The sequence below is a fragment of the Eurypyga helias genome, unplaced genomic scaffold, assembly GCF_000690775.1.
Source record: "Eurypyga helias isolate BGI_N326 unplaced genomic scaffold, ASM69077v1 scaffold744, whole genome shotgun sequence".
In the NCBI taxonomy this organism is placed as follows: Eukaryota; Metazoa; Chordata; class Aves; order Eurypygiformes; family Eurypygidae; genus Eurypyga; species Eurypyga helias.
The window spans coordinates 1053-27897 of record NW_010248005.1 but is presented as its reverse complement, the minus strand read 5'-3'; the positions used below and the strand labels follow the sequence as shown (position 1 = coordinate 27897).

The 26845-nt window shown below is 41.5% G+C and overlaps 1 protein-coding gene across 1 annotated transcript; it reads right to left on the bottom strand.

Moving 5' to 3' along the window:
- Window positions 1–8078: 8078 nt before the first annotated feature.
- On the bottom strand, window positions 8079–26016 carry LOC104509073 (E3 ubiquitin-protein ligase UBR1-like; the record flags this gene model as incomplete). The annotated part of the gene is made up of 9 exons (XM_010150892.1): window positions 8079–8494; window positions 8980–9081; window positions 10242–10412; window positions 11048–11125; window positions 13465–13573; window positions 23485–23633; window positions 24945–25041; window positions 25645–25742; window positions 25864–26016. Coding segments are annotated over 9 exons (1099 nt in total), but the record flags the coding sequence as incomplete, so codon positions are not given.
- Between the last annotated feature and the right edge of the window lie 829 nt (window positions 26017–26845).

Sequence of the window (26845 nt, the reverse complement as noted above, 5' to 3'; positions counted from 1 at the left end):
CTGCTGTAAGACGTAGCTGATCCCATGTCATTCCGATTTTACAATCCTCTATTATGACTCTCCTGGTCCTATCTTCCCAAGGTGAAGAAGTTTGTGTTTAACCTTTTCTACTATGTAAGTTGTTTCACACCCTCCATGATTTTCATCACTCTTTTCCACTTCACGTTTCACTGTGCAGAGCTGAAAACAACATGAACTAAATAGGTCTTCTGACCTTTCTCTTCCTAAGAATTCCTACCATTGCATGTTCTTTTGACTGCTTCGGAGCACTGAGGTAACATTTTCACAGAACTATCCATGCAAATACTAAGAAAATCTTTGATATGAATGTACCTGGGGGTGCTGGTTGGCAGCAGGCTCAACAGCAGTCAACAGCGTGCCCTGGCAGCCAAGAGGGAAAACCGCATCCTGGGGTGCATCACACACAGCAGGACCAGCCAGGCAACAGAGGGGATCACCCCACTGTATTCAGCATTGGTGCAGCCTCGCCTTGAGCACTGTGTGCAGGGCTGGGCCCCTCGATTTAAGGATGGTCCTTGAATGCGTCCAGAGGAGGACAGCAGTGCTGATGGAAGGGCTGGAAGGAATGTCCTGTGAGGAGTGGCTAAGGACTTTGGGCTTGTCTAGTTTGGGGAGAAGGCGGCTGAGGGGTGACCTCATCACTCTCTACAGCTTCCTGAGGAGGGGATGTGGAGAGGGAGGTGCTGATCTCTTCTCCCTGGGTTCCAGCAATGGCACACGTGGGAACGGTTCAAAGCTGCACTGGGGGCAGTTCAGACTGCACATTAGGAAGCATTTCTTTACCAGGGGGGTGGTGAAGCATTGGAATGGGCTTCCTAGAGAGGTGGTCGATGCGCCAAACCTGTCAGCGTTCAAGAGGCATTTGGTCAATGCCTGTAACAACGTGCTTCAACTTTTGGTCAGCCCTGAATTGCTCAGGCAGTTGGACTCAATGATCATTGTAGGTTCCTTCCAACTGAAATAGTCTATTCCATTACGTGGTGTTAGGTTTTGCACAGCTACATTAATTTTTGTTTACCAGAACGGAATCTTCTGCTATTATCCAGCCACTAAGTTTTGTAACAGCCTCCTGAAAACATTCAAAATAACCTTTTTTTATGGAATGTCTTTGTATCGTGGGCAGAATTTGCCACTTAGTAATTCCTTTTTTCAGATCACTGGATTCCCGTAGGTCTCAGGTGTTAAGCTTCTTCCATTGTGAAAATACACTATTTACTTTTTCACTTCGTTGCTGAACCAGATCTTCCTTTTTATCTCAGGACAGCTTCTTCTAATCCTAGGATTTAGTTGGTGGACACTATTTAAAGTTTTTGGAAATCTACATTATTGCTGACTGGCTCAACATCCTCATCGCATTCATTAACTCCTTCAAAGAACTGGATTTGTTAAGCTGAGACTTCCCTTCACAAAGAACTATGTTGACTCTTCCCTCTGCGCTGCATTTACCGTTGGGCCTGCTTCCCTTTGTCGTTTCAATCACTTTGTCCAGCGTGAAATTATGCTCAACTGCTGCGTAATCCCTTCAACCGCTTCTGAAAGCCAAAAATACAGCTTATGCCTCACCGTCTTGTGGTGGCGGTTTCACAGAACACCGAGCACAAACAGTGTCCTGAGCCTTACCAGCAGCACGAGAATTAGCAGATCCTGACGGGAAGAGAATGAACACAAAGTAGTAGCACCTTGAGAGATCAAGGAGGAAGACAGTCACATACTGCAAATCAATCAGACTTGGCAGCAGAATGTAATCTTCAAAAAAATGCCACGGGGTGGGGGGGTTCAGAGGAGTATGCCAAGTGCCACGTGTGTCAGTCAACAGCAAGCGCTTCCTCAACACTATTTTGATCCACCTCCATTTGGAAAAACAGTTCTAGATTGCTCAACACCCAAAAGGTGGAAGATAATCAGAAATAACTCAGGGGAATCCAGAAATTATTTTTGCAGATTTGTTTAATTAAGACAAATCGAATCAAGAGGACTAAGAGCATGCGAATTTCAAAAATAAAATGCTTTAAAAAATAAAAAAAAGAAATCGAAGAATGGTGCAGCATGATGAAAATGGTTCTAAAACAGGAAGTAAGAGCATAATTAAGAAAAAAAGAAAAAACAGGAAATCCAAACCTGTGTTTTGGAAAATGTTTCCTAATGACAAGATACATTTAACTGTAGAAGCTGACAAAACCTGACATTTTGCACCATGTAAAAATCTCCCTAGGTCAACTATTTAGGTTGCAGAATTCTAAGACCCATGAGCCCACTCTTTTGGTAACTCTCTAGTCGAGGTCCTTGTATGATGGATTTGTCACAAATCTGCTCTGAAAGACTTGGAAGGAAGAGTGAATTAGAACGACCACCCAGCCTGAGCGTCTCCGTAGAGACGGAAACTTCACGCAGTAGTTGCCCTAAGACACCAGCATGAAGAACAGAGGTGTAACTGCCCAGCTACACATCTTCCCTGACCCTCCCAGCTCATTTACTTTCGTATGAAGTCAGCACATTTTACTACCAAGGACTAGTTAATATTTGGCAAGTTAACCTTTGCCTCTCAGCCAACTGCCAAAACTCGCCGCAACATGGCCACTTGTGAAACGAACCGGGTCTCAGCACACATTTACCGGGGAACAGACATCGTCCTGGCTATTGCCAGTGGTTACCCAGTCATTACATTGTTCATTTCTACCCTGTACAGGCAGCCGGAGTCCCCGCTGACACAGGTATAGCACAAAAAGGGCCGACAAGGAAGGTGAGGTGGGACAAGGGCCTGTAGTGACAGGACAAGGGGTAACGGGTTTAAGCTGAAAGTGGAGAGATTTAGATTGGACATCAGGAGGAAATTCTTCCCCGGGTGGGTGGGGAGGCACTGGAACAGGTTGCCCAGAGAAGCTGTGGATGCCCCATCCCTGGAAGTGTTCAAGGCCAGACTGGATGAGGCTTTGAGCAACCTGGTCTAGTGGAAGGTGTCCCTGCCCATGGCAGGGGGGTTGGAACTAGATGGGCTTTAAGGTCCCTTCCAGCCCAAACCAGCCTGTGATTCTATAAAACGACAGCTCATTTCACAGTAATCAGGATAAAATTTACTTCTCTCAAGAAAAGCTCTCATCGGCGCTTTATGAGCACTCATTTCCCCAGACAGTGGGAGCACACCCTACGTATCCCGCTTGCTTTACAGCACGTGCCACAATAGTCCAGGTTTCCTAGAGTGTTCAGCATTACAGCCACTGGATCAAGAAGAACTCAGCAGCACAGACTCCACGTTTAATTCTCTGTAATTTATAGACACGGATGGCATTAGCCAGCCAAGCCTTTAAGCCGGAGCATCTGCTCAGATACAGAAATAAATACGATCTGGGGGACTCTTCTTATCCTATTTGTTATTAATGCTTAATCCAGGTAGAATTAATAACAATACGTTTGTGCAACAGCAGCCAACAGAGGGAGGAACTCACCTGTGCATAAAATCACCTTCTTTATGAAGTTCTTCATGAAAAAAAAAAACCCTGAAACATGTTGATGCTCAGTTTCTGGTGAAGGCACTACGGGAGTTCCTGCAGATCCTCGGAGCTTTCCGCTTACCACTGAACAGGCTTGCTCTACTCTGCTCATGAAGAAAAAATAATTATTAAGAAATAAGTACAGCACATTTAGAGTTTGTTTTATATTAAAAACACAAATTAAACCCAGCACATTTCCTCAGAAGCTAGAAACCTCCCTTCTGCAAACGGGTCTTTTTTTTTTTACATCACATACAACCTACCACACAAGACCGATGGTATTCAAAATCATACGAATCTTTTGGTACCCATGTGCCTTGTATTGCTCTCCCACCAGGCAGCCCTCTAGGCTCCGCGTGCCGCGCTCTGCGTTCAGCCAAGAGCCATAAAGGCGTGAAGCTCACAGAATGCCAGTGGAGTCCTTGCCTATGAGGAGATCATCACTGAAACGGATGATCTTCGCCTGCTCCCATGTGTCAGTTAACTGAGGCTGACTGCCTGGAGTACGTAAACAGAATGGCACAGTGAAGTTCTAAGTCTGAATAGAGAAAATAAGTGTTCCTGAATCACCTGCAGCATCGTGAGATGGAGACACACTGGTTTTGCCACTTGTAATACAGGTCGGCACGATCCCCAGCAAGGAAAATGGGATGAAAGAAGATCAGAGAACTTTTATCATCTCAAGTGGATTATTCCTCAGGCTGCCTTGGTATGTTCAGGATAACCTTCAAGGAGAGACTCCGGTACGTTGGGATTACCTCTCTCCAAGCATTAGACTGTCTCAATACTTACACCCAATGAGGCCAATCCTACATTCCATGCACTATCAGGAGGAGGAGATGTACAGTTCTGCATTCTGCTGAAAGAGACTAACCACAGATCTTCACCAACATAGCAAGGGCTTGGAACAATCACGACCTCCGCAGTCCCCACCACCTGCTTCACAACAGTTCACCGAGGCTCATTCACTCAAGCACAAAGCCGAGAAACCTCCTAAAATTCAGCCTGGTGGATTCCAAGTTGTTTGACAACCTGTCATTAAAGGGTACAAACTGTACTTTTGACGCCGACCTCGTGAACCCCAGCCACAGAGAAATGAAAAGAAAACTCGGGTCCAGTTCTAACGTTTCATGTTTAACTTCCTACCTGGTCTCCTCTTCCTGCCCATCACGTGAAACAGTACATAATCCCTTTGATCTCTGCCTGCTCTCCTTCCATGCACACTTCCTTCCTTTCCTTCCTCTTTCATGTACCACACTGAATCTAAGTTCAGAGAAATGTGGCTGAGATTAGAAATAACTGGGTTTGAGAGACTTGTAGGAGTGGATTCTCATTATTAAGCCTTTGCTTTCTGTATCAACCCCCAAATCTAGCCTACCTGCAAAACAGAGACAAACACAAATAAAAGAGATTGTGCCACAGAATGAAAAAACTTTCATTTTTAAGAAAGTATCTTTGAAGATTCTGTCAAGTAATGGGTTGAAGGAATCTAAGTACCAAACTAAGACATTGTATCACAAATCTGACTCGTTTACACCAGAAACTACCCAAGGAGATTGTCTAGAAAATAAAGAGGATTTCAACCATAAAGGAAAGCACACGATGGCCAACATCCTCCTCTATGTAACTCTGTACATTTGTACACTGCACCTTGAGATTCTTACTACACAAGAAAGGGTGCTGGGGCTTTTCTCCTTCCCCACCCCGCCCCCAACGAACATGTTCTCTAGAACATTATTGCTAGTAGACTTTACCTACCTCCACCTTTTCCCTTTCCAGGAATTGGTTCTTAAAAATCCATTTGCTGCATGAAGAGTAAGCGAAGAGCAGCAACACCATTAACACCCAAAGTCAAAGCTCAACAGGGCCCGAAGCTACGCCAAAGCAGCAAGGAAGCGCCGACAGCCAGCAGCTGTAACACAAAAAGGGGCAGGAACTGCTGGCCCTTTCTATGTAAACGATTCCTCTGGCTGTATCACACAGCACGTTAGCCCAACACCACGAAGTTCCTCTTCCTAGAGGGTCAAGTATCTGACAGACAGTGCAGCCAGTTCTTCTTTGAGAAGCTACAAAAGCAAAATCACCCAACTACTCAGCTTAAGGACATCTGAATACTAAATTCTGTACTTAAGACTTCGTTTACGACAGGAATCTGCATCTGTAGAACACTAGGACAAGTCTCAAGTAGAGTATTTCTTCAAATAAGAAGTGTGGCACCATTCCTAACTGGTACAGTGATGACACGGATAACTGGTGTTGTTTACCAACCATTTACTGGCCATTCCATTCCCCTTTTCCACACCGACGTTTCGCTTGTAAAATGAACCGCAAAGCGTCCAAGTGTCTCCAAATGAAAACTGAATCATCTATGAGAAGTTACTTTATTTCCTTTTTTTAAATATACATATACAACATATTTTATTTCAAAAGCACAAGAACATTATACAAGTTTCAAATTTACATTTTTGCAATTAAAGATACCAATATGTGCATTATCAAATGACTTCTTCTGTCAGCTTGGATGGAACAGAAATCAGTGGCACAAGCATCTTGCGATCACTAAATACAGATTATACTCACAGTGAACAAAGCTGCATAGTAATTTATGAAATGTAGGATGACCACGCTCGCCAGTGACTGATGTGGGAGCCCATTCGCTGAATTAGCAGGTGCCAATGTACAGAAAGAGGCAGCTTTCCTCTCCCACTTCTTCAGCGACCAAGAGATTTCTAGAGCTTTCAACGCCAGCTCACCGTCTCAGCCCAGCTCCCATCTTTATCCGCTGCAGTTCAGACAGAGAACAAAATGAAGTGACCTCACGGCAGGTTTGATCACGGAACCTCTGTATCGGTGAAGTGCAAGGTAACGGAAAGGTTCTGATAAACGAATAGGTAAATATCAGAGGGAAACAGTGAGTGAGTGCAGGTTGGGTACCCATGAGCCATATGTTTCCTAATCTTAATCCAACTTTTTTGTTGGTAAGAAGTGTTTGGATGACTTTGGGAATCACTGGTGCATATGAGGGTTCGTGACATCTGGTACTCTAAAGTTGGTATGCGTTTCAAACACATTTTAGAGAAGACTAACAGAATTAATGTTTGTCTTTTTGAAGAGTTTCACATTCGGGTTTAAAATCTTGAAGAATCAAAATAAGGACAATGGACTTAATTGCAAGAAACAGAATGCCTGAAAAATAAAGCAAAGCCAACTATTTATATGCCAGGGGAAGCATTACAGCAAACGTTATAAAAAAGCTTTTGAAATCAGAACAATATTTGAGTTGATGGTATTCCATTTTTAGGTGAGTTACGGTGTTCAGTGCACTCATAGGTACTCTAAAAACTTTAAAAAGCTAGGAGAACAGTGATATTTAAATCTAAATAACTATTTGTGATTCTACTATCTCTCATACAATCAGTAACAAGAAAAAAACCCAACATACAAACCCACACTCTGACACGTTCATTTGAACCTCCCCTTGCAAGCCTTATTAAAATGCCACAGGAGCATCCAACTAGCAAAGGGGTGGGGAAATTCAGAGTACTGGCAACTTCAAACTTTCACACAGAAATGGGGATTTCCCGGGAAAGCGTTTTTACCCGTTACGTGACAAATTCTCTAATGTACATTTTGCCTGGAATTCAGAAAACAGAACAACAAACATTTAGAACTGAACCACAATCACGTATCACTGAGAGAGAGTTCAATCACAATGCCCTATGAACTACAGAAGGGCAAAGAGAAAGACTTAAGACACCTTTTTTTGCCCTTTTCTGCTCTAACTAGCACTGGGCATGCCCCCCCTCAAAGACATTTAGGCAGGCAGGGCTCCAAACAATAGTGACAGAGGATGAAGAGTGGAACATACCTCCAGCATGGGCAAACTTATTTCTGCTTCTAAAACTTGCTGCTCTGGGGCCTTGACTTTAGTCCAGAGATAGCTTTGAAGATCATCTACTTTACTGAAGTCTCTGGCTCTTGTGTAACCTGCAGAGCTACTCTACAACTACCTAACAGTATTTTCACATTTGGTTCCTGGGGAAAATCTCAGAAGACAAACGGTCCAAGAAGTCAAACTAACCCCAACCTAGCCAGACGGTGCAGCCTGAGGGTACACAACATTCATAGAGGGCAGATTCATTAGATAAAGTGCACTTCTGGCAATGCAAAAAGCACAGACTTTATTTTTTGATGCAACAAGCAAGATGGTAATTCCCCCATGCACTTTCTATCCCACACTTCGCCTTTAAAGAGTTCATTAATGAAAACTCTTAATTAAATCCCAGGATATAGCTGAATGCAGGCTTTTTCTGCACAACTTCGTTTGCTGTACCTGTGGCCGCAGATTCCTAAAGGCCTGGCACCACTTCCACTCCAGTATTATGCCACAGATCTTGACCTATTTAAAAGCCTCAGGTAGCTTGGGAAGAGAACCCAGGAAGAAAGTAAAGGAGGCTTTTCCATGGCAACACCATTTAGGTATATTCTCAAGGCATGGAGGAGGCAGAAACGTGGTACGTGCCCTGAAGCACAGCATTTGGGAAGCTGTCCTTGGTCAAAACGTGACACAATTGCAACTCCTCCAAAAGGGTGGTAATACATCTGGACCTGAACGTATAGTAATAGTTCTGTAATGTGGTTTTCCTTTTTTGGGGAAAATAAAAAGAGCAAAACATATGATGTGAGATTCTGCTTCAATGCACCAGTAATACATCCAACCTAGAGAAACCATCAATTGTGTCTGAACTACAGAATCCACTTGAGAGTAGATTATTTACTGCTACCTCCTTTCCTCTTCCAAAGCACTGCCAAAGGTAAGAGTTTTCACTAAAAAGCAAGAGACTCAGAGCAGTTGCCAGTTGAATCCAAAGAAGATCTGATTCGTTTCTTGGCTCCTGGCGATCTCCTCTATGATGCAGTGTTGCTGCCACAGCAAATGGAGCTTCCGGTAACGCTCCCGACATAAGTGGAGGGGGTTGCCTCTTCTTCACAGAAGAAAAAACAAGGAGAAGACGCAGTAAGCACAGCAGAAAAGCAACGGGAAAACTGGTCCCTTAACAGCCAGCATTGACACTCTTAACAACAGCCAGAAAACATTAAACACCGGTATGAACACCAGTTCCAACAAGCCTACTTGGAAATTAAAGAAAATCCTACGTGCGACAGGCACCGACTGCCGCTTCCAAGAAGACGTGTCAGCAATGGCAGTGGTTGCACGTTCCTGAGGAAAAGTGTACCAAGTGTTCTTGAGAAAAGTAAGAAAGTTTAACAGTACCAAAAAAAGTATAGTTCTCCATTATGAATGACCCATTCGTGACTGTCAGGAATCTGAAGTTAAAGGAGCTCACCAGGCCAAGACACAGATTGGAGTGCTGTGCATGCTAGCAGGAAGAACACGTTGTCTAATGGGTCTAAGAAAGTGAGCAATACTGACATGGAAATGGAGGAAGAAAGTCAAACATTTACTTACTTCAGACCTGGATCTGTTTCTCCATATTCATCCAAGTAGGGAGCAGGATATAAGCAGCCCCTTGTCTTACCTTCAATGAGGACAACTTTGCATTCCCTGATTCTTAAGGAAAAAAATAGCTACATTTAAAATACAAGACAACTTCAACTAGCTATATACCTGCAATTTTAAGTCAAAGCAATGTTTCGTCTCAGACAATGTACTGGGTTTGTATGGCAAGGTTTTGGTAGCAAGGCCTGGGGGTGGGGGATACAGGGGTGGCTTCAATGAGAAACTCCTGGAAGCCTCCCCTCTGACAGCGCCAATGCCAGCCGGCTCCAAGACAGACCCAACACTGGCCAAGGCTGAGCCCATCAGTGATGCTGGTAGTGCCTTTGGGATCACATGTTTGACAAGGGGCTGCAGCAGAGAGAGGAGCGGGGTGTGAGGGAGACAACCAGGCAGACATACAGGTCAGTGCAGGAAGGCAGGGAGGAGGTGGGCCTGAACAGAGGTTCCCCTGCAGCCCGTAGTGAGAGGGCAGGCTGTGCCCCTGCAGGCATGGAGGGTCACAGGGGAGCAGAGACACCTGTGCAACCTGGGGGGGACCTCATGATGGAGCCCAGGCTGTGCCTGAAGGAGCCCCTGACTCTGGGGTAAGCCCACGCTGGAGCAGGCTGCTCCTGAAAGACAGGGACCCACACTGGAGCAGTTCGTGAAGAACTGCAGCCCGTGGGAAGAAGTCCATGGAAGACTGTCTCCCGTGGGAGGGACCCCATGCTGGAGCAGGGGCAGAGTGTGAAGTGTCCTCCCTCTAAGGAAGGAGTGGCAGAAACATGCAATGAACTGACCACAGCCCCCCTCCCTTTCCTTGTCCCCCTGTGCTGCTTGGGGGGAGAAGGTGAGAAATTGGGAGTGAAGTTGAGCCCAGAAAGAAGGGATGGGCGGGGGGAAAGGTGACTTGATCTTTTGACTTAAGATCTGATTGGCAATAAATCAATTTTCTCAAATTAGAGTCAGTTTTGCCCGAAAGAGTAACTGGTGAGCGATCCCTCCCTGTCCTTATCACGACCCACGAGCCTTTCCTTATATTGTCTCCCCCCTGCCCAGCTGAGGAGGGCCGTGACAGAGCAGCTTGGGGGGGCCCGCTGCAAGACAGGGCCAACCCAACAAAGACCAAAAAAAAAAAAAAAAAAATCAAGTGCTTGGACAATGCTGTGAATTTTGACCTTCAAATATTTCCTTTTACTCTCTAACACATGAAATTCTGGCTAGCTACTTACTTGAGAAACATACAGACTCCAGCTCCACATTGAAGAGCATGAGAAGTACAGGCTCCCAGCTCCTCCCCATTCACCAGTTCCTGGCAGCAAGTATTCTGGGAACACAACATAGCCCCACAGAATAAACACAATACTGGATGTTTTTGTTCATCATCAGAAGACCGCGGGCATCTAGAAGAAGCGTAACCAGAAAGTTACTGCAAGAATTACAACCTTACAAGAAATGTTAACTACGGATAATTTTCCTTAAAAAACAACAACAAAAAAACCTAAACGAAAGCCCAAGCCACAGACAGACAAAAACCTAAGACATACAATGTTCTAATCATATTTCAAGTATCTGCCAATCACATCATATTTTATCTGCAAGGTATCTGCTTTGAGCAGGAGGTTGGACTAGATGGTCTGCTGAAGTCCCTTCTAACCCAAATTACCCTATGACTCACTCCTCCTGGCACAGAACAGTGCCAACCTGTCAGGCTTGTTGTGTCCAGTGCAAAAATAATGTGGAGGCTTGTGGCCAAACCCAGCTCACACTGCACTGGTGAAAAACGACCAGCAGACGAAGCTCTAATAATTGTACGTGCTATCCTATCAAACACAAGTGACTTCTTGCAGTAAGCTGTCGTGTTTGATTTGAAATGAAAGTGCGTTAGAATTGGCCAGTATAACCAAAACAGTGCCTTCACTTCTGCAATGTAAGTTTTGCATGTGGCTGTAACACCAGTTCCAGCATCTGCAAGAACATAAGAGTGACTAAAAGCAACAAAAAACATAGGACGACAATTAAATATGTCACATCTTACCTAAACTGAGAGGCTTGGTTCAGAAGGCAGCTATAGTCTTCAGGAAGCTCTATTAAACTATTTCTTTTCCGAAGATACCTGGGTAAGTGAAGAAGAGCTACTGTAAGAACAGTAAAGATCGCAGCAAAGAACAGAACGGACAGCTATACATGCCTGCTAAGCTTTCAGTCCTGTCTGCAAACTTCTGCAGTTTCAGAGCAGTTCTTCAGTCCTACAAGCCCAAGTGAGAGGCTCCACATGTGAGCTTCAGCATTTCTGCATGCCAGCAACGGTGACGAAATTCAATTTCGTACGTAACCTACCTATGTGAAGGCATTTCACCTTCCAGGTAGCTTTTGGTTTTTCCTAGAGTAAGCTAGATAACTTGTCTAGCAATGTTGTACATTCTCAATGAAGGGGCACAGCAGGAGGGATAACAACCATTTGAAGAGAAATGCACTTTTGGTAGTAGAGGCGGAAGAAGAAAATACAAGCACTCTAACTCACCCACAACAAGCACTTTGTTCCTTCAACAGTTTTAAGTCAAAACCAGTGGAAACCAACAATAACCACAAAAAAATCCAAACTTACCTTATTGCAATGCTCTTCCCCTTCAGACAACTTAATACCACTGGGTCAGTACACCACCTATTTCAAACAAACGTTTGTTTGCAGGTGACATTGTTTGAGAACAAGATACATTTGGGATCACTAAACAAAGCCAGTAAGCCAACACAGAGCACAGGTAAAGCCTTGATAGCTCTAGCTAAAACTCCACGAGGTGGAACAGCTGTCCTTTACAGTTCTGCTTCAAGAAAAGAATTTAAGCTTGTATACAAGAGAAAAACCTCTGTGAAAAACAACACCACTTAAAATTACCAACACGCACGTGAAAGCGCAGACTTTAAAAATGCAAGCAGCCTTCAGACATATTCAAGTTCCCAAACTGGGCTACAATACACAGCTCCTCCTGGAATATATCTGCTGAGAGCCACAGCGTATGAAAATATGCTACACTCTATTGGGGAAACAGTTATTGCTTTCATTTAGTAACCATCACCCAAAGGTTATTTTACGATGCTTTGTAACATATTGTATGCCTGCTCTGAATGGCCAAATGTGTCTGCCAAAACAATGGCAGACACCGACAGGTTACCACGCAGAGGAATTGGTATGTCTAAGGTATCTTTTAAAGTTATTTCTACAAAAAGAAGGGAGAGAGAAGTGTAGCAGATGGTCAATCCAGTAAGCTTCATTTAACACATTTCTCAATCATCAAATTTAGTCTTCTGAAAAAAAGATTCTTTCAGCAAACATACGGGAACGTGCATGAGGATTTGACAAGTGTTACTATTACAGAAAATATGTAGCCTCCTGCTTGAAACCTCTGGTTTTGACTGGGAGCACTACAATGGATTTATTATCCCTGCCTCGAGGGATCCTTTTCTAATGTTCACAAGCACCTGACCTCTATGCTCGCTTATAAGCACCGTTATGTCTCTGAGCAAACATGTAGGAACAGATAAAACCAACTTATTACATAATTTACTTGTGAAAATGCTATTCATTTATAAGTAATTATATATACTACAAATGCAATTAATCATAGTAAAATTCTATGTAGGGAATTGCTTCGGTCAGCTATATGGGCTGTAAGTTGGGGTCAACAACAAAATGTCCCTAAACTGAAGAAATCTAGACAACAAAACAGAACAGAGGTAATACAAACCCAGAAAAAAGATACCATGAGCCAGAGAATTCTGCTAAGAATCCGGAATAACAATTAATGCAACCAAGTGCTCAAACAGCCGCATTAACTACAAGGAGACATCCTCCAACACAATGATGCAGGATTATTCTCAGAGTTGGGGCGTGTGTGTGTGTGTGTGTGTGACTGCTTATTTTAACTTGTGTTTTTCACTGGAGAGTTTTACCAATTATTTCTTTACTGCTAGACTGCAATGTACTTATCACTCAAATTGTACCTTCTAACTATAAGGTAACTACAGCATTCATCGGTCTGTTCTGGCAACCCAGAGACAAAACAGTACAAAGCCTCACCCCGCCAGCTACATCATTTTCCATATTCTCATGTCCTACCTTGTGGCCACTTCTGCTGTAGACAGATTAAAAGAAGGCCAACGAACAGCCAGTGGCACACCACGCAAGCAGAGGTTCATGTTAACTTCTTTCTGTGTGAAAGTTTTCACGTAGGTCTGCAAGCACTAGCCCCTTAAACTCTAACTGTTTAATTTTATTACTATAAGATACAGAATTTTTTATGTCTCTGGAGTGCTTTAAGAGATATACCTGTGCATTCCAAACAAATGTTTAGAACTCTAATATGAATTTGAGCTCATTTATTAACAAATTTCATCCAGAATTCCCCTAGGGCCATCACAACAGAAAAACGTGGCCTGCCCAGTCCCAATCAGTACCTTTGAAGCAGTGGATTTACTGTGTCCCAATATTCCTGGAAGAGCAGGAACAAATTGGTAGGTAGAGAGAGGTAACTACAAAGTGCCTTGAATTGCCCTTCTTCAGAACCTGCGAAAGAAAATCATGAACAACTGTTAAAGTGTTTCAGCACTGCTGAATAATTCACTCAAAACTAGAGCTCTCCTGATCCCTATTCCATTGAATAATACATGTCTTACAGCTCCAGCACAGCTCCTAGCTAGTACAGTGGGATGTAATTCCACTGACTTAATCACAGCTATAATCATCTGCATTAGCTAAGGACCTGCTTTACATTTAACAAATTTGCCATAGATTATTGAGTAATTTTTAATTCATGCGTAAGTCACTGTAATAACGGAATTCCTTGCATAAAACCCATGTTACTGCATAACACATAGCACACGTGAATGCAGCAGGTTTCTGTACTTACATTTTAACTTTTCCCTACCCTTTTGGCCTGCAGTGCTATTAAATTTTGCTATAACCACGTCAGTGCTAACACATTACATGAAGTTGGGCTAATTTGGGTTTGCTGGGTGGTCATTTATTGGCTCTGCTACAGAAAATGGCATTGCTGATTCACCAGGAATACTCCTCCCTACAGAATCAAAGTTCCAGGCTAATGGTAAGGACAACAGCATATCCCAAAGTGCAGAGTTTGACTCGTGTATCCTAATCAAACTCAAACTTAGTTCCCGGTTTATATAAATCAATTTCAGATGCCACGTTTTGTCTTGGTTGTTCATAGCAGTTTTGGTTCTCCTTTCCAAAGGTTGATGACTGTGTTGCACTGCATTTTGATGGAAGACAAAATACTTATTCGGGGGTTTAGTATCTGTAATGCATTAGCATGCTTTAAGGAAGAGGTTTAAGCTTTCTAATGTGCTTTATTTCTTTATTACTTGCCTCTGCTTTGCTGAATCCCTATGTCTTTAGCATTTACCAACATTAGCAACTGCATAAAAAGGTTTGCTTTGGTGATTTTTTGGGTTTGGGGTTTTTGTGGGTGGTTTTGGGGTGTTTTCTGATTGGTTTGTTGGGTTTTTTTTAAATAAATCCCAGGTTATTTCTCCGGTGATGTAACCTAAGCACCTAGAATTATCCTTAAATCCCCAAACCTTTGTATCGACAAATACTTAGTATCAAACATCATGGATAACTCACATATTTACACACACTCAGAAGTAACTCTTTTTCCAGGCAAAGAAAGCAGAGACAACTCAGCTTCTCAGGCCTGACCCTTCCTGTACAATTTATCACTTCCTTTTCTTTCCAAGTCTTATTTTAATACACTAACTATTAAGTTACTGTGAACATTTAAAAATTCCATTCTTCCAAGAAAACAGTAAACAAAGTCAATATAGAGATACATTTGCTTTCTCATATTTACCTTGTAACAGTTCCTCGGGTGGAGAAACTCCCAGCAAATAATGAAAAAATAAAGCAGCACAACGAAGGTAAGGCATGATGCCTTTTTTAACACAATCCCACACAAACCAGCCTGGAGTATCTTGACTAAAGCAACTGTAATACACAAATGGAAAATGGCTGCAGTCATTCACAGTGCAAATCCTTCACATGGGTAGAGCAGCAGCTGTGCAGAAGCAACATTAATGCACCCCAAACACAGCCACCGGCAACTAACTTCCAACTTCCCCTTTGCCTAAGGACTGAGTACTGAGTTTATGCAGAACACATTAAGCCTTCAAATTATCTCAACTTATGTTTTTCAGAACCATGGCAAACAAACAGTTGCTCCGTAGCTGGCCATTTCTAGGTAAACCAGGATAATCCGATTTCAACTGTGCGGTACAGCATCGCACACAGAGCAACTGATTCTCCTACCAGTTGGTTATTACTGAAAGTCAGCAGTTTTTTGAAATGGTAGAAGTTTGTCATTCAGTTGGTGATTCAAAAATGAGAAAACCAACAAACAAACATAAATACTCTTCAGGAACAACAAAAGCAACATAATTTAAAAAATCAATACTTCACACTTCATTACAGAAGTCACAACAGTAACACTCATTGTTTAAAATAAAGCTCTACTAATCCCATTTTTGACAAAAAATACTGGAGTGATACTCAGTAATTATTCTTGTAGTTTGTGCAATATGAGCATTCAGTTTACATTTCATAGTAAATTTAACTTACAGTGTCCCTGGTTTCTAAAAATTTGAAAACTTAGTTAAACTCACATATATGTGAGCTGGACGTTCACACGAAAGTTGCCCAGGACCTGCTGAGGAACAACCTGTAAAGCTGTATTGTAACAGCGCACACCACTGCAGAATCATTATGCAGGCTGTGCTGCTAAAGCACAGGTAGGTCAGAGGTAGAAGACAACAATGTATACACAGGAATTAAACCACTAGAAGTTTCAGAGCTGCGTTGCCTAAACTTTGGCATTTAATTCTGCCCCTAGGCATCTCACTACAGTGACCTGATTTTCCAAGATTAACAGCTCCTATGATTCTAAACTCACGCCCAGAAAAATTGCTCCTATCATTTAAATACCACATTTTAAATATTTAGAAATTTGGACTTAAAACTTTTAAGTCAAGTGACTAGCACTGTCAGTCCTTGAGAAACAAATCTTTGCATCTAGCCTTGGTGAAGATAAAACAGAATTTGTAGAGGGTTCATCCCTATTTTCTAGTTTATTTCACACACGGACACCTTTGTACTAAAGAGTCTGTAGCAATAGCAACATCCATCCAAAAAGTCTGAAGAGATGGGCACTAATGTTCAAGCAAATAGGCAACTATGTTTAGCTTCACACGCCTTCCCCTTTTATACCAGAACCATTGCATTTTTTCTGTCTTCCAGCTATTACTGAGATCTACTAAACAACCAAGGCAAAGAAAAATAACGAGTATAGTTAGTGGCTGTATTTCTTTCCAGAAAGCATATAGGCAGGTTTTTATCCTTAGACTAAGAATTTACTCTGTCGTCCACAAAAAGTAGCCACTTGAAAAAGTGTTCCTTTCACCAGATTAATTTTTTCAGTGTTCAGGAATATGGTAAGAAAGCCCAAGGCACTGCGCTAAATCCCCATGCAAAATGGATACTGTTTTTTCCTGTTTTCCTCAAGTCAATCCCTGTGGATTGCCATCTTCCTAGGAAAATGCAATGCTGAAACAGAACCGCTACTTACCCACTGGTGTACTGGCAAACCTCTCTACAGAACGCCTGCGCAGAGCATGCCTCCTCACTGCTGTCAGGTGATCGGGCAGTAGGGGATTCTGCACAGAAAGAGAGATGATTCCCACTGGAAATGCACTGCAATTGTGACACACCCACTTCTTTGTTTCCCATATACCGAGCTCTTTTTTTTTTTTATTGCATTACAGAAATATTACCACTTTATTTTTCCTCAACTTCTATTTTGCTGGGTTTAACCTAACAAACGCCCTCCCAAAGCAGCTTGCTATGAAGAAGAATCAGGATTACTGCCTCGTTGCTCATCCTCACAGAAGAACTGCTTCTTTACCTTGAACTTTTGAAGTTATTGTCTACCTGGGCTGTATCAGGAAAAGTGTGGCCAGCAGGTCGAGGGAGGGGATTCTGCCCCTGTACTCTGCTCTGGTGAGACCCCTCCAGCAGTGCTGCGACCAGCTGTGGAACCCTCAACGTAAAAAAGGATGCAGACCAGTTGGAGCAAGTCCAGAGGAGGCCATGAAGATGATCAGAGGGCTGGAGCCCCTCTGCTATGGGGACAGGCTGAGAGAGTTGGGCTTGTTCAGCCTGGAGAAGAGAAGGCTCCGGGGCGACCTCATTGCAGCTTTCCAGTATCTGAAGGGGCTACAAGGGTGCTGGGAGAGGACTTTTTACAAGGGCCTGTAGTGATAGGACAAGGGGTAATGGGTACAAATTGAAAACAGGGAGGTTTAGATTAGATATCAGGAAGAAATTCTTCACAGAGAGGGTGGTGAGGCACTGGAACAGGTTGCCCAGAGAAGCTGTGGATGCCCCATCCCTGGAAGTGTTCCAGGCCAGGCTGGACGAGGCTTTGAGCAACCTGGTCTAGTGGAAGGGGTCCCTGCCCATGGCAGGGGGGGTGGAACTAGATGGTCTTTAAGGTCCCCTCCAACCCAAACCATTCTATGATATTTTTTTAAATTCCCATCATGCTGAAGAAAAAGGAAAGTAGTACCTAGGAAGCCTGTAGGTTACTGACAGTTTTTAACAGTACTGTGAAATGCAAAGAAAAGTGAAATTGTCTCCTATCAGTTTATAGGATTCCATATTTCAACTCTGGGTATTTACTAGGTTGAAAGGTAAAGAAAAGTTCGTTTCTGAAATCCATACAAACTGCCACTGTAGAGCTCAGAATACTGCTGCTGGGCAGAGTTTTGCTTCTCCTACAAGGAGTGAAGAGGGGAAAGGCACCACGCTGGAATGACTGCCTCGAGCAAGTACTGGTACGTCAGTAATTATTTTGTATTCTTCGGCTAGGTACACAGAAGGGATATAACAAAATGCTCTGAAAACAATGCAGTGCTATTTATTTTTCTTACCAGAAAAAGTTATGACTACCTACCACTGTAATTTCTGATGTTCATACCCAGAAGACATTAACGGTGTTCATGCATTATTTCTAAGAAATTGTGTAAAATGCCAGAGTAATCCACCCAAAACACACCTCTACCTGTTGCTGAAGAGACGACGATTTGTGTCATGTGTGCCAGTGTTGTCAGATGGAAGAGGTAGAGGTGGTTATAGGCTGAACTAATTGACGAGGGTTGCAAGTCTACAGCATCCTCCCAGTACAGAGATGGAAAGGATAACACAACTCCCACCTAGAGTGAAAAGGAAGAAGCAAATATTAAAGAAATTTAGTAATAGCTATATGGGTAATAGAAATTACATTCTCACTAAGCATTTCTATTTCATTTCTGTAGTCAATTTAAATACGTTTATCTTGCTAGTTTTAATTCACCAAGTGTAGCAAAAACTCTCTGGAGAATATTAACCACTGGTGCCCCTTCAGGATGTAGGAAACTCAGATACAGTTCCCTTGCAATTGCCAGTTTAGAGATACACCAAGAAAGCTTGGCCAGTTCTTAGAAAGATTAACTTTTGGTTTTTAACATAAGACAAAGCACATGGAAAAAAGTGAGAAGCAACACCAAGCATTAGTCAGAAAGGCAACTAGGGCAAACCAGGTTTTCTTTTGTTGGGTTTGGGGGTTTTTCTGTTTGGGTTTTGTTGGCTTTTTTGTTGTTAGGTTTTGTTGAGGTTTTTTAACAGTAGAAAAGACTGTAAGTCAGACTTGTAATAAGAAAGAAGAGGCTAAGTAGAGTAAAGAAGGTAATGAGAGTGAACGTGAAGGAATGAGGAGGTGTGAGAGGCCTACTGAGACAGAGGGAAAGCGAGGGAAACAAGCTGAGTGGGTGCATTTCCTGGTTTTTTTTTTGAGGTTTGACAGCAATGGAGGTGGTAGAATATGACTGAGATTGCAATCATAATACTTAGTAAGGGTGAGGCAGCAAAGATTTGAAAGCTAGAAGAACAGCAGAACTAAGAGTAAACACGCCTATATAGCAGCCACAGGGAATCATTTGCTTGCATGCAGTGCTCATGTATAATCGTCTGACTCCTGCAAGTGAACAGATAATGTAGGACTACATACTACTACTACCTCATTGCAGCTTTCCAGTATCTGAAGGGGGCCTACAAGGGTGCTGGGAGAGGACTTTTTACAAGAGCCTGTAGTGATAGGACAAGGGGTAATGGGTACAAATTGAAAACAGGGAGGTTGAGATTAGATATCAGGAAGAAATTCTTCACAGAGAGGGTGGTGAGGCACTGGCACAGGTTGCCCAGAGAAGCTGTGGATGCCCCATCCCTGGAAGTGTTCAAGGCCAGGCTGGATGTGGCTTTGAGCAAACTGGTCTAGTGGAAGGTGTCCCAGCCCATGGCAGGGGGGGTGGAACTAGATGATCTTTAAGGTCCCTTCCAACCCCAACCATTCTATGATTCTATGATTCTATGACTATCTACAGGGTGAAGCACACCAAAATCCATGCTCAAAAAGAAAAAAAAGTGTTAATTTGAAGAATAAAATGAACCTGCTTACCAAAATGTGGAACATATCTACTTCTAAGAGGGATGGAGTGTCTTCTGCTTTAAAGTTTGGTAGAAGAACTACAAAAGAAAGATACTATCAGTTACGCTTTTCATATATATTTTCTTCCTTTGGATTGAACTGCAATATCAGAATCTGACTTTAAAGCTTCTATCATTTCTGTGTTTTCATCAAAAAATGTCCCAAGTCTCTGAACTAAGAAAGTATGTATTTAAATAACTGTTTACCACTTAATTGATTGTGCATCTGTTTAGCCACTTCGCAATGCCCAACCAGCTCACAATTTCAATGACTGTATCTTCAAAATTCTGAGATAAAAATCTTTGATTTACTTCTCCAGCTCTAATAAAGCAGACACAGTGTTAAGGGCGAAATCCACGAATGTGTTTAGGCACTTCAACACTAGATGCCTCACAGCCTAGCGCAAAACAAAAGCCTCAATCACACCTAAGATTCCTATTGAATGGAAGGCAAGTCAAAGAATGGGATTCACAAAGGCCACCATGCTAACCTAATCAGTAAGAAACACAGAGGACAGCTGTGTGCCTCAAACTAGCTCTCCCCGAGACAAAAATATCTTCAGCTAGGCTGAAAGCCGTCTTCTGAAAGTACTAGAAAGATGAAGTCTCAAAATCAAGAGACAAGAACAGCTGTTTAGCACAGAATTTGAGTAATTTTCAACACTGCCAGAAATAACCATCTGTAAATGTTCCAGATCTGACTATCTCCAGCCCTAGGTAATCTGGGATAGAGGATTTTTGAGGACTTCAGTGATACAGGGCTGGGTTAACAGAATTATTGATTACTTAAGTTCAAGCAATACTCCATGATTTCAGGCAACATCAGAGAAACTGAAGTTGGCACTGCTGTCAGTAGTCTAACGTTTGCTTCTGTGCTCTACTGATCTGTGTGTGCCATGCTGCAACAGAAATTCCTGCAACACAAAAGGTAGTAAAGAAAAGGAATACAGTACCTCCTAAAAGACGAATCAGATGTTTCTGAATCAGGACCTGTGGTGATGTTGTCCTCTGAGCAGCTGCAAACTGCACTAATGCTTTAAGGCCACTGTGCTACAGTGCAAGAGAAAATGGTTGGACAGTTGAAGAGGAAAGAAGTAAGAGTGATATAAAGCTGTAAAAACATATCTACCTCTACAAAGAGAAAACACTCATAAGTGAATTTAATAGGAACTTCCATGTATAAGTAGAAACATTATTCTTCCAAAATGCTCATTATGTTACCGATCTAAACATTTTTAGAGCTATTCCTCAACAGAGAATGATCTTGATGTTAACAGTTTCACAGTAAGGTTTTTATGTTTGTGTGTTTTATATATACACACACAATTTTTTGTTTAAAATTTATTACATATCTTGCTTGTACCTGTCTATTTTGTAGAGATCCAAATAAAGGCTTTCCCTCCGTTTCCAAGAGATTTTCTTAAAATTAAACACAGAAAAAAATTAAGTTGCTTTGTTTTACAGGAACTAACATAATATTTCTGTTAGAAAACACTTATTCCAGGATTAATTTATTCTTAGTATACATACTTCTTTTTAAAGCTCAACTTTATTAGGAAGAGAATTCTCTTGAAAAATCTACCTTAAGTGGTACTGAATGTTCCCCAGATAAAATGGCTGTAGCATTTGGCTTTCAGATCTGGCTGACTAGGGATCTAGAGGAACGCTGCGTCATATGAATGATAAGACATTCTATGGATTTAGTTGCATTTTCAGTTACCGTTATACAATGCTCAAAAAACATCAAGGTATGTTTACAGGGAGGCTAAAGAAGCACCTTACCCTCAGATTTGCACTACTGCATTTGACTGGAGTTTAACAAAAATATTTTGAAAACAAAATTCCCAGCCTTTCCTCCCTGAAGGCATTGGTTCTGAGGGGTCACTGAAGAGAAAACAAGCTATTAAAATAAGAAATCAAATCAACTCAATTAAGTAAAAAGATACCAATTCAAACGCTTTTGTGCTGCAGTTGCTTTTCAGAGACAAATCAGTACACTTCAAGATCTTGGAATTTGTTTTGTTGCTTTTGTGGGTTTTTATTAGTTGGGACATTTTTGGTCATTTGTTTGTGGGTATCTGGTTGGTCGGGTTTGGATTTTTTTTGGTGTGGGGGGGGGGGGGGAAGTGCTGGTTGTGGTGTTTTTTCCCTTAAACCACCTCTAATAAAAAACTAGCGTGTTTTAACTTAGCACTTCCATACATATTGGTCTGAACTGAATGGTTTTTAATAATGCACGCCATGACCAGATTCAAAACCAGCTTGCTTTACAATTTCATGGAAGTCTGCTCTATTTGTAAACAAAAACGAATCCAAGGAAGTGGCATGGCCTAGGATAGGTCACACTATCACACTGATCCCTCTGGTTTCATAATTTTGGCCTGTTAAGGCATCTGAATGTCCTACTCCTGATATATGCCTTCGACATCACATCTGTGAGAACAGCTACTGCATTTGTACACTTGCTGGCAAACTCATCCCTGACAGCCACCAAGGTCTTTGTTTTCATTTGGTATCTAAAATATCTGCAGAGTACTAAGTGCATTAATGTTTCCAGAGCCATGTGCCTTCCAGTCCTCTCCTGACCCATTTGGAAACTCTGATAAAATCCAACACTAAAAAGATACAGTCAGTTTTCATGACTATTCCTGCCTTATCAGCATATTCCCAATCCTCCTAAAAACCTTCTGAACTCTTGATACTCCAGTTGGGTCAAGTCAACTATAGATTTAAAGCAGACTGCACTTGTACCTCAACACTTCATGAAGGAAAAAATGGCATACTTGGCAACTCACATTTATGGAGATGTACAGTCACATGCTCAGTTCTTTCAGCATGCATTTCTGACTTAGCTCTCACTCCTCTCCCTGCCGGGAAGCCACTACAGATGTATTTGCAGCTTCCTGTTTATTAGACAAACTGCCTTGTGTACAAAGTACAGAAATGAAATGAGACTGACTGCTAAACAGGGACCTTATCCCCAAAAATTCAACCATTTTTATGGTAATTAGTTTGCCTTCCAAACAGGTTCATGTCACCGAATGTTCAAGAGTTGGGGTTTTTTTCTCTAATAGGTATCTGCTTAGCAATTTCAGAATAGGAAAGACCATATTTCTTCTACAAATTCCATGAGAATTCTTTGAGAACAGAGACAAAACGAAGTAATGACAAAGGGAGCACCATTCATAGCTGTTAGATGTTTAGCTGTGTAGGAGATGCCTGCTGATCATTGGCAGCCTGAAGATACTCATTAAGCATGCTTAATGTTACAATTAGTAGTGTGGAATCATAGAATGTTTTGGGTTGGAAGGGACCTTCAAGACCATCTAGTTCCAACCCCCTGCCATGGGCAGGGACACCTTCCACTAGACCAGGTTGCTCAAAGCCTCATCCAGCCTGGCCTTGAACACTTCCAGGGATGGGGCATCCGCAGCTTCTCTGGGCAACCTGTTCCAGTGCCTCACCACCCTCTGCAATGAAGAACTTCTTCCTGATATCCAATCTAAATCTCTCCACTTTCAGCTTAAACCCGTTACCCCTTGTCCTGTCACTACAGGCCCTTGCAAAAAGTCCCCTCACAGCTTCCTTGTAGGAACATGAACACTCCCTGCTCTCTCAGATCACACTCAGTGTTGGCACTGTCAAACTCAGTTTATTTTATAGACTATCATCTAAGAAAAACATCCTACTATTTATACTGGATTACAGACTATCATTCTATTACTATATATGTAATTACAAATCATATACAATGTATACTATTACATATTGCTCTTATTTATGTAGAAGTGTTATTATTTACACAAGCAGACTGTATAAAATGCTACAATCAAACAACTGTAATATTTTCAAGACACAAGGAGGAATAAAACCATGTTGTGCTTTACCTATGCACTGGATGGTAAAAGCACATGTGCTCCAGGTCATCACAGGAATCCGGTAGTCAGCTTCATTTGGAGCAACTTTTAGCCCAACTCTATAAATGGTGGTGGCAAAGAGAATAAGCATCTCCTTGATACTGCTTGAATATTTAACTCTGCAAAAGCAAGCCAGACAATTTCAGTCTGAATTATTAATAGTCCTTACTACTTATCAATTAATCAATCATTACCAAAGTTCAGGTTATTTATGAAAGAATTATTGAATACAAAAGGCCTTTGTCTGTACAGAGGAGTAAAACATTATTAGTTTTCAGTAGTAAACAAGTACCTTGACATAACATGCCCCAGAAACTGAGAAATTAAGAGCTGCCAGGCTGGAAGGAGTCTATATCTGTATACCGTGTTATAATTTGCATTAAAAAATGCAAACATTTATATCAAAGTAAAATACAATGAAAAATGCAAATGCACATAAGCAAGTGTAATCGTAAGTGTAAATATATCTCATCTCATAAGGCACTAAAAATGGGAAGAAAGACATTTCAAATGTGTTTTAATACACATTTTTTAGCATTTCATCTCCCTTCAGCTGTCACTGGGTGAGTTTATCTAAGTGCAGTTATATGCAGAAAAGCACCTAGGCAGAAAACACGTACAGTTCTAATGGCTCGGGCTTTTTCAAAGTCACTCACAGAACTTTGTAACAGAAATATACAACATTCATATTAATTCTCCAAACCCCTACAACCAAAACAATCATACCACCAAGTTTGGTGTTAGCCAAGCTCATACTTAAACACAACATTGTTTAAGTGCAAATCTTTCCCTTGAAGATCGGTTATGAAGAAAGTATTTGATTCAACTTCCCGATGACATTTTTACAAATAGCAGACATGTACAAGTACCTCGCATAACCATGATGTCAGTCAGAAGTAGCAGAAGTAGAGTACTTACAGCATGATCTAAAAAGCAGACAGGCAGCTGAGTACACTTGAACAGTATCTATCCACTCATCCTGCTTCTGTGGAAGAACCCTTTCGCCCACGGGAATAGAAAGGCAACACAGCCCTATTCCTCTGAGTAATCTATATTACACTACTGCATCCAAAACCAAGTGAAATCTGTCCTTGAAACAGACATATAGCAGGAAAATTAAGGCAGACAGACATGAAATAACTTGCCTAGAGACACAGGAAGTGACCCAAATCCCTGGAATTGTGGGTTAGAAGATTCCAGACTCCTAGCTTTGTACTAAGAACATAAGAAGTACTGGGCTGGATCTGACCAAGAGGTCGATCTAGCTCTGTATGGATCTGATATTCAATGAATGCTTAAGGAAAAGTACATGCAAGCTCATATTCAGACCAAACAAGTCTCATGTCTTTCCTTCAACAGAAATCCTGAAGTATACCTAGGTTATTTTAGGGAGGATTAACAATGCACAGAGCATGTCCAGTAACACTTACGAGGACTGAACTCCAAAACTAAGGATGGAATGGAATTCCAAAGTAGAGTTTACCATTCCCTTGTTGGTGAAAGCTGGAAGATTTTGTTTGTCTCCTTCTAGGGAAAAAAAAAAAGTAGATACACATTTAAAAAAAGAAAGAAGTTGTTACAGTTTTTACAGCACTCAAATAGAAGTGAGACTTCTTTTTAGTTTAAACTGATTTGAAAAGAACTGTAAACAGACCTCACCAGCCAGACTGTCTTGTAACCCTCCTCCTTAAGTAACACATTCTTCTATTCCCAAAAATAAGAGGATTAGAAGTAGTGCTTTGCTGGTAAGTAAAAAGAACTTCCCTGCATTACAAGAGTGTAAGGAATATGTTGATTCTCTGTAGCTTCCGTTTCATAAACACTCATACATATTTTTATTTTGGCCCTTTTAATTTACTCTTTCTTTTTTTTACATCATCACAGTCAATACAAAAGTTTAATTAACTCTGAGTGTTAGTTGGTGGCTATCTTCTCCAATTGTTCATAATTTTCTTCTGCAGGAAAGACCGAAAAAAATTAACAGAAATTACTTTATCCACAGCTTTATTTGATACTGTCTTGTATCAAATAAATGTAGTTTTTATTTGAAGTGTTCTGTTGGTATTAATTAAAGTATGTACTGGCATATTAGATACCTCACAGAATAGCTTCAAAATTAAGATAACAAACCTTTAGCATTTTTCACACTGTAGCCTGATATCCTGACTATGATAATTTCCAGCCACTTAGCCAGGGACAAAATTTGAGCTACTGCCTCTGCATCCTCACTGAAAACAGAAATAGAAAGCAGGTTTTAATTTAACACTCAAAGAATCACCATATCTTTAAAAACAGAGGACACATTTAGATCAAAACACATCAGCTCAGTATTTGCCATGTTTTGCTTACCTGTTTATTTTTTGAGCCTGCAATGGAACAACAGGAATCACAGTATTGCAGAGAGATTTGCAAAGTGGACACAGATACTCTCCATTCTCCAAGTCGAATATCTGTTCAACATGCAGACGCTGTCGGAAGTTCAGCTGCATGGCTTCGAAGTACCTACAACATTGAAGAGGAAATTACTAGAAAGTGGAATGGCTCAAACGTGACAGGAAAACAAATGCTCAATTAATGAAAAGTGTTATTATCTACCAAACACCTATCCAAGCCAACAAACTAGTCTTTTCTGTTGATTTACAACTCTTTCATGTGCTTGGATGTGAAAATAACATAAAATCACATAAATGCACTCATACAAAAATCATAGAATCACTGGGTTGGAAAAGACCTTAGAGATCATCCAGTCCAACCAGATCTGTCCGCCACTAAACCATATCTCTCAGCACCTCATCCACCCGTCTCTTAAACACATCCAGGGATGGTGACTCCACCACCTCCCTGGGCAGCCTGTTCCAGTGCGTGATAACCCTTTCGGTGAAGAACTTCTTCCTTACGTCCAATCTAAACCTCCCCTGGCGCAGCTTGAGACCGTTCCCCCTCGTCTGATCGATGAGGGGGGATGGCAACTTTTGATGGCAACTTTTCCTTGCTTTACAATCCTTTTAAAAGTCATTAACATTTTTGCAGACAAGGAGTTCTTAAATTTTCTACTCTTCTCTCATAACATCTTCAACCCAATGAAGCACTGTATTCAGTATCTCTCACATGCAACCCTTTACAGTAAGTTTGAGACAGGGATTGTACATCTTATGTAATTTTAGGAAAACCTACCAAAAACAATTAATGAATAAATAATCAGCTATTCAGGGCAAAGATTGAGCCTCATGACCAGACAATGAAACTGTAGCCTTCTTTTAACAGGAAGAGAGGATAATTTATATTGCAACATCACACACGAGCTATTTTAAACTCAAAAGGAAACAAAGAA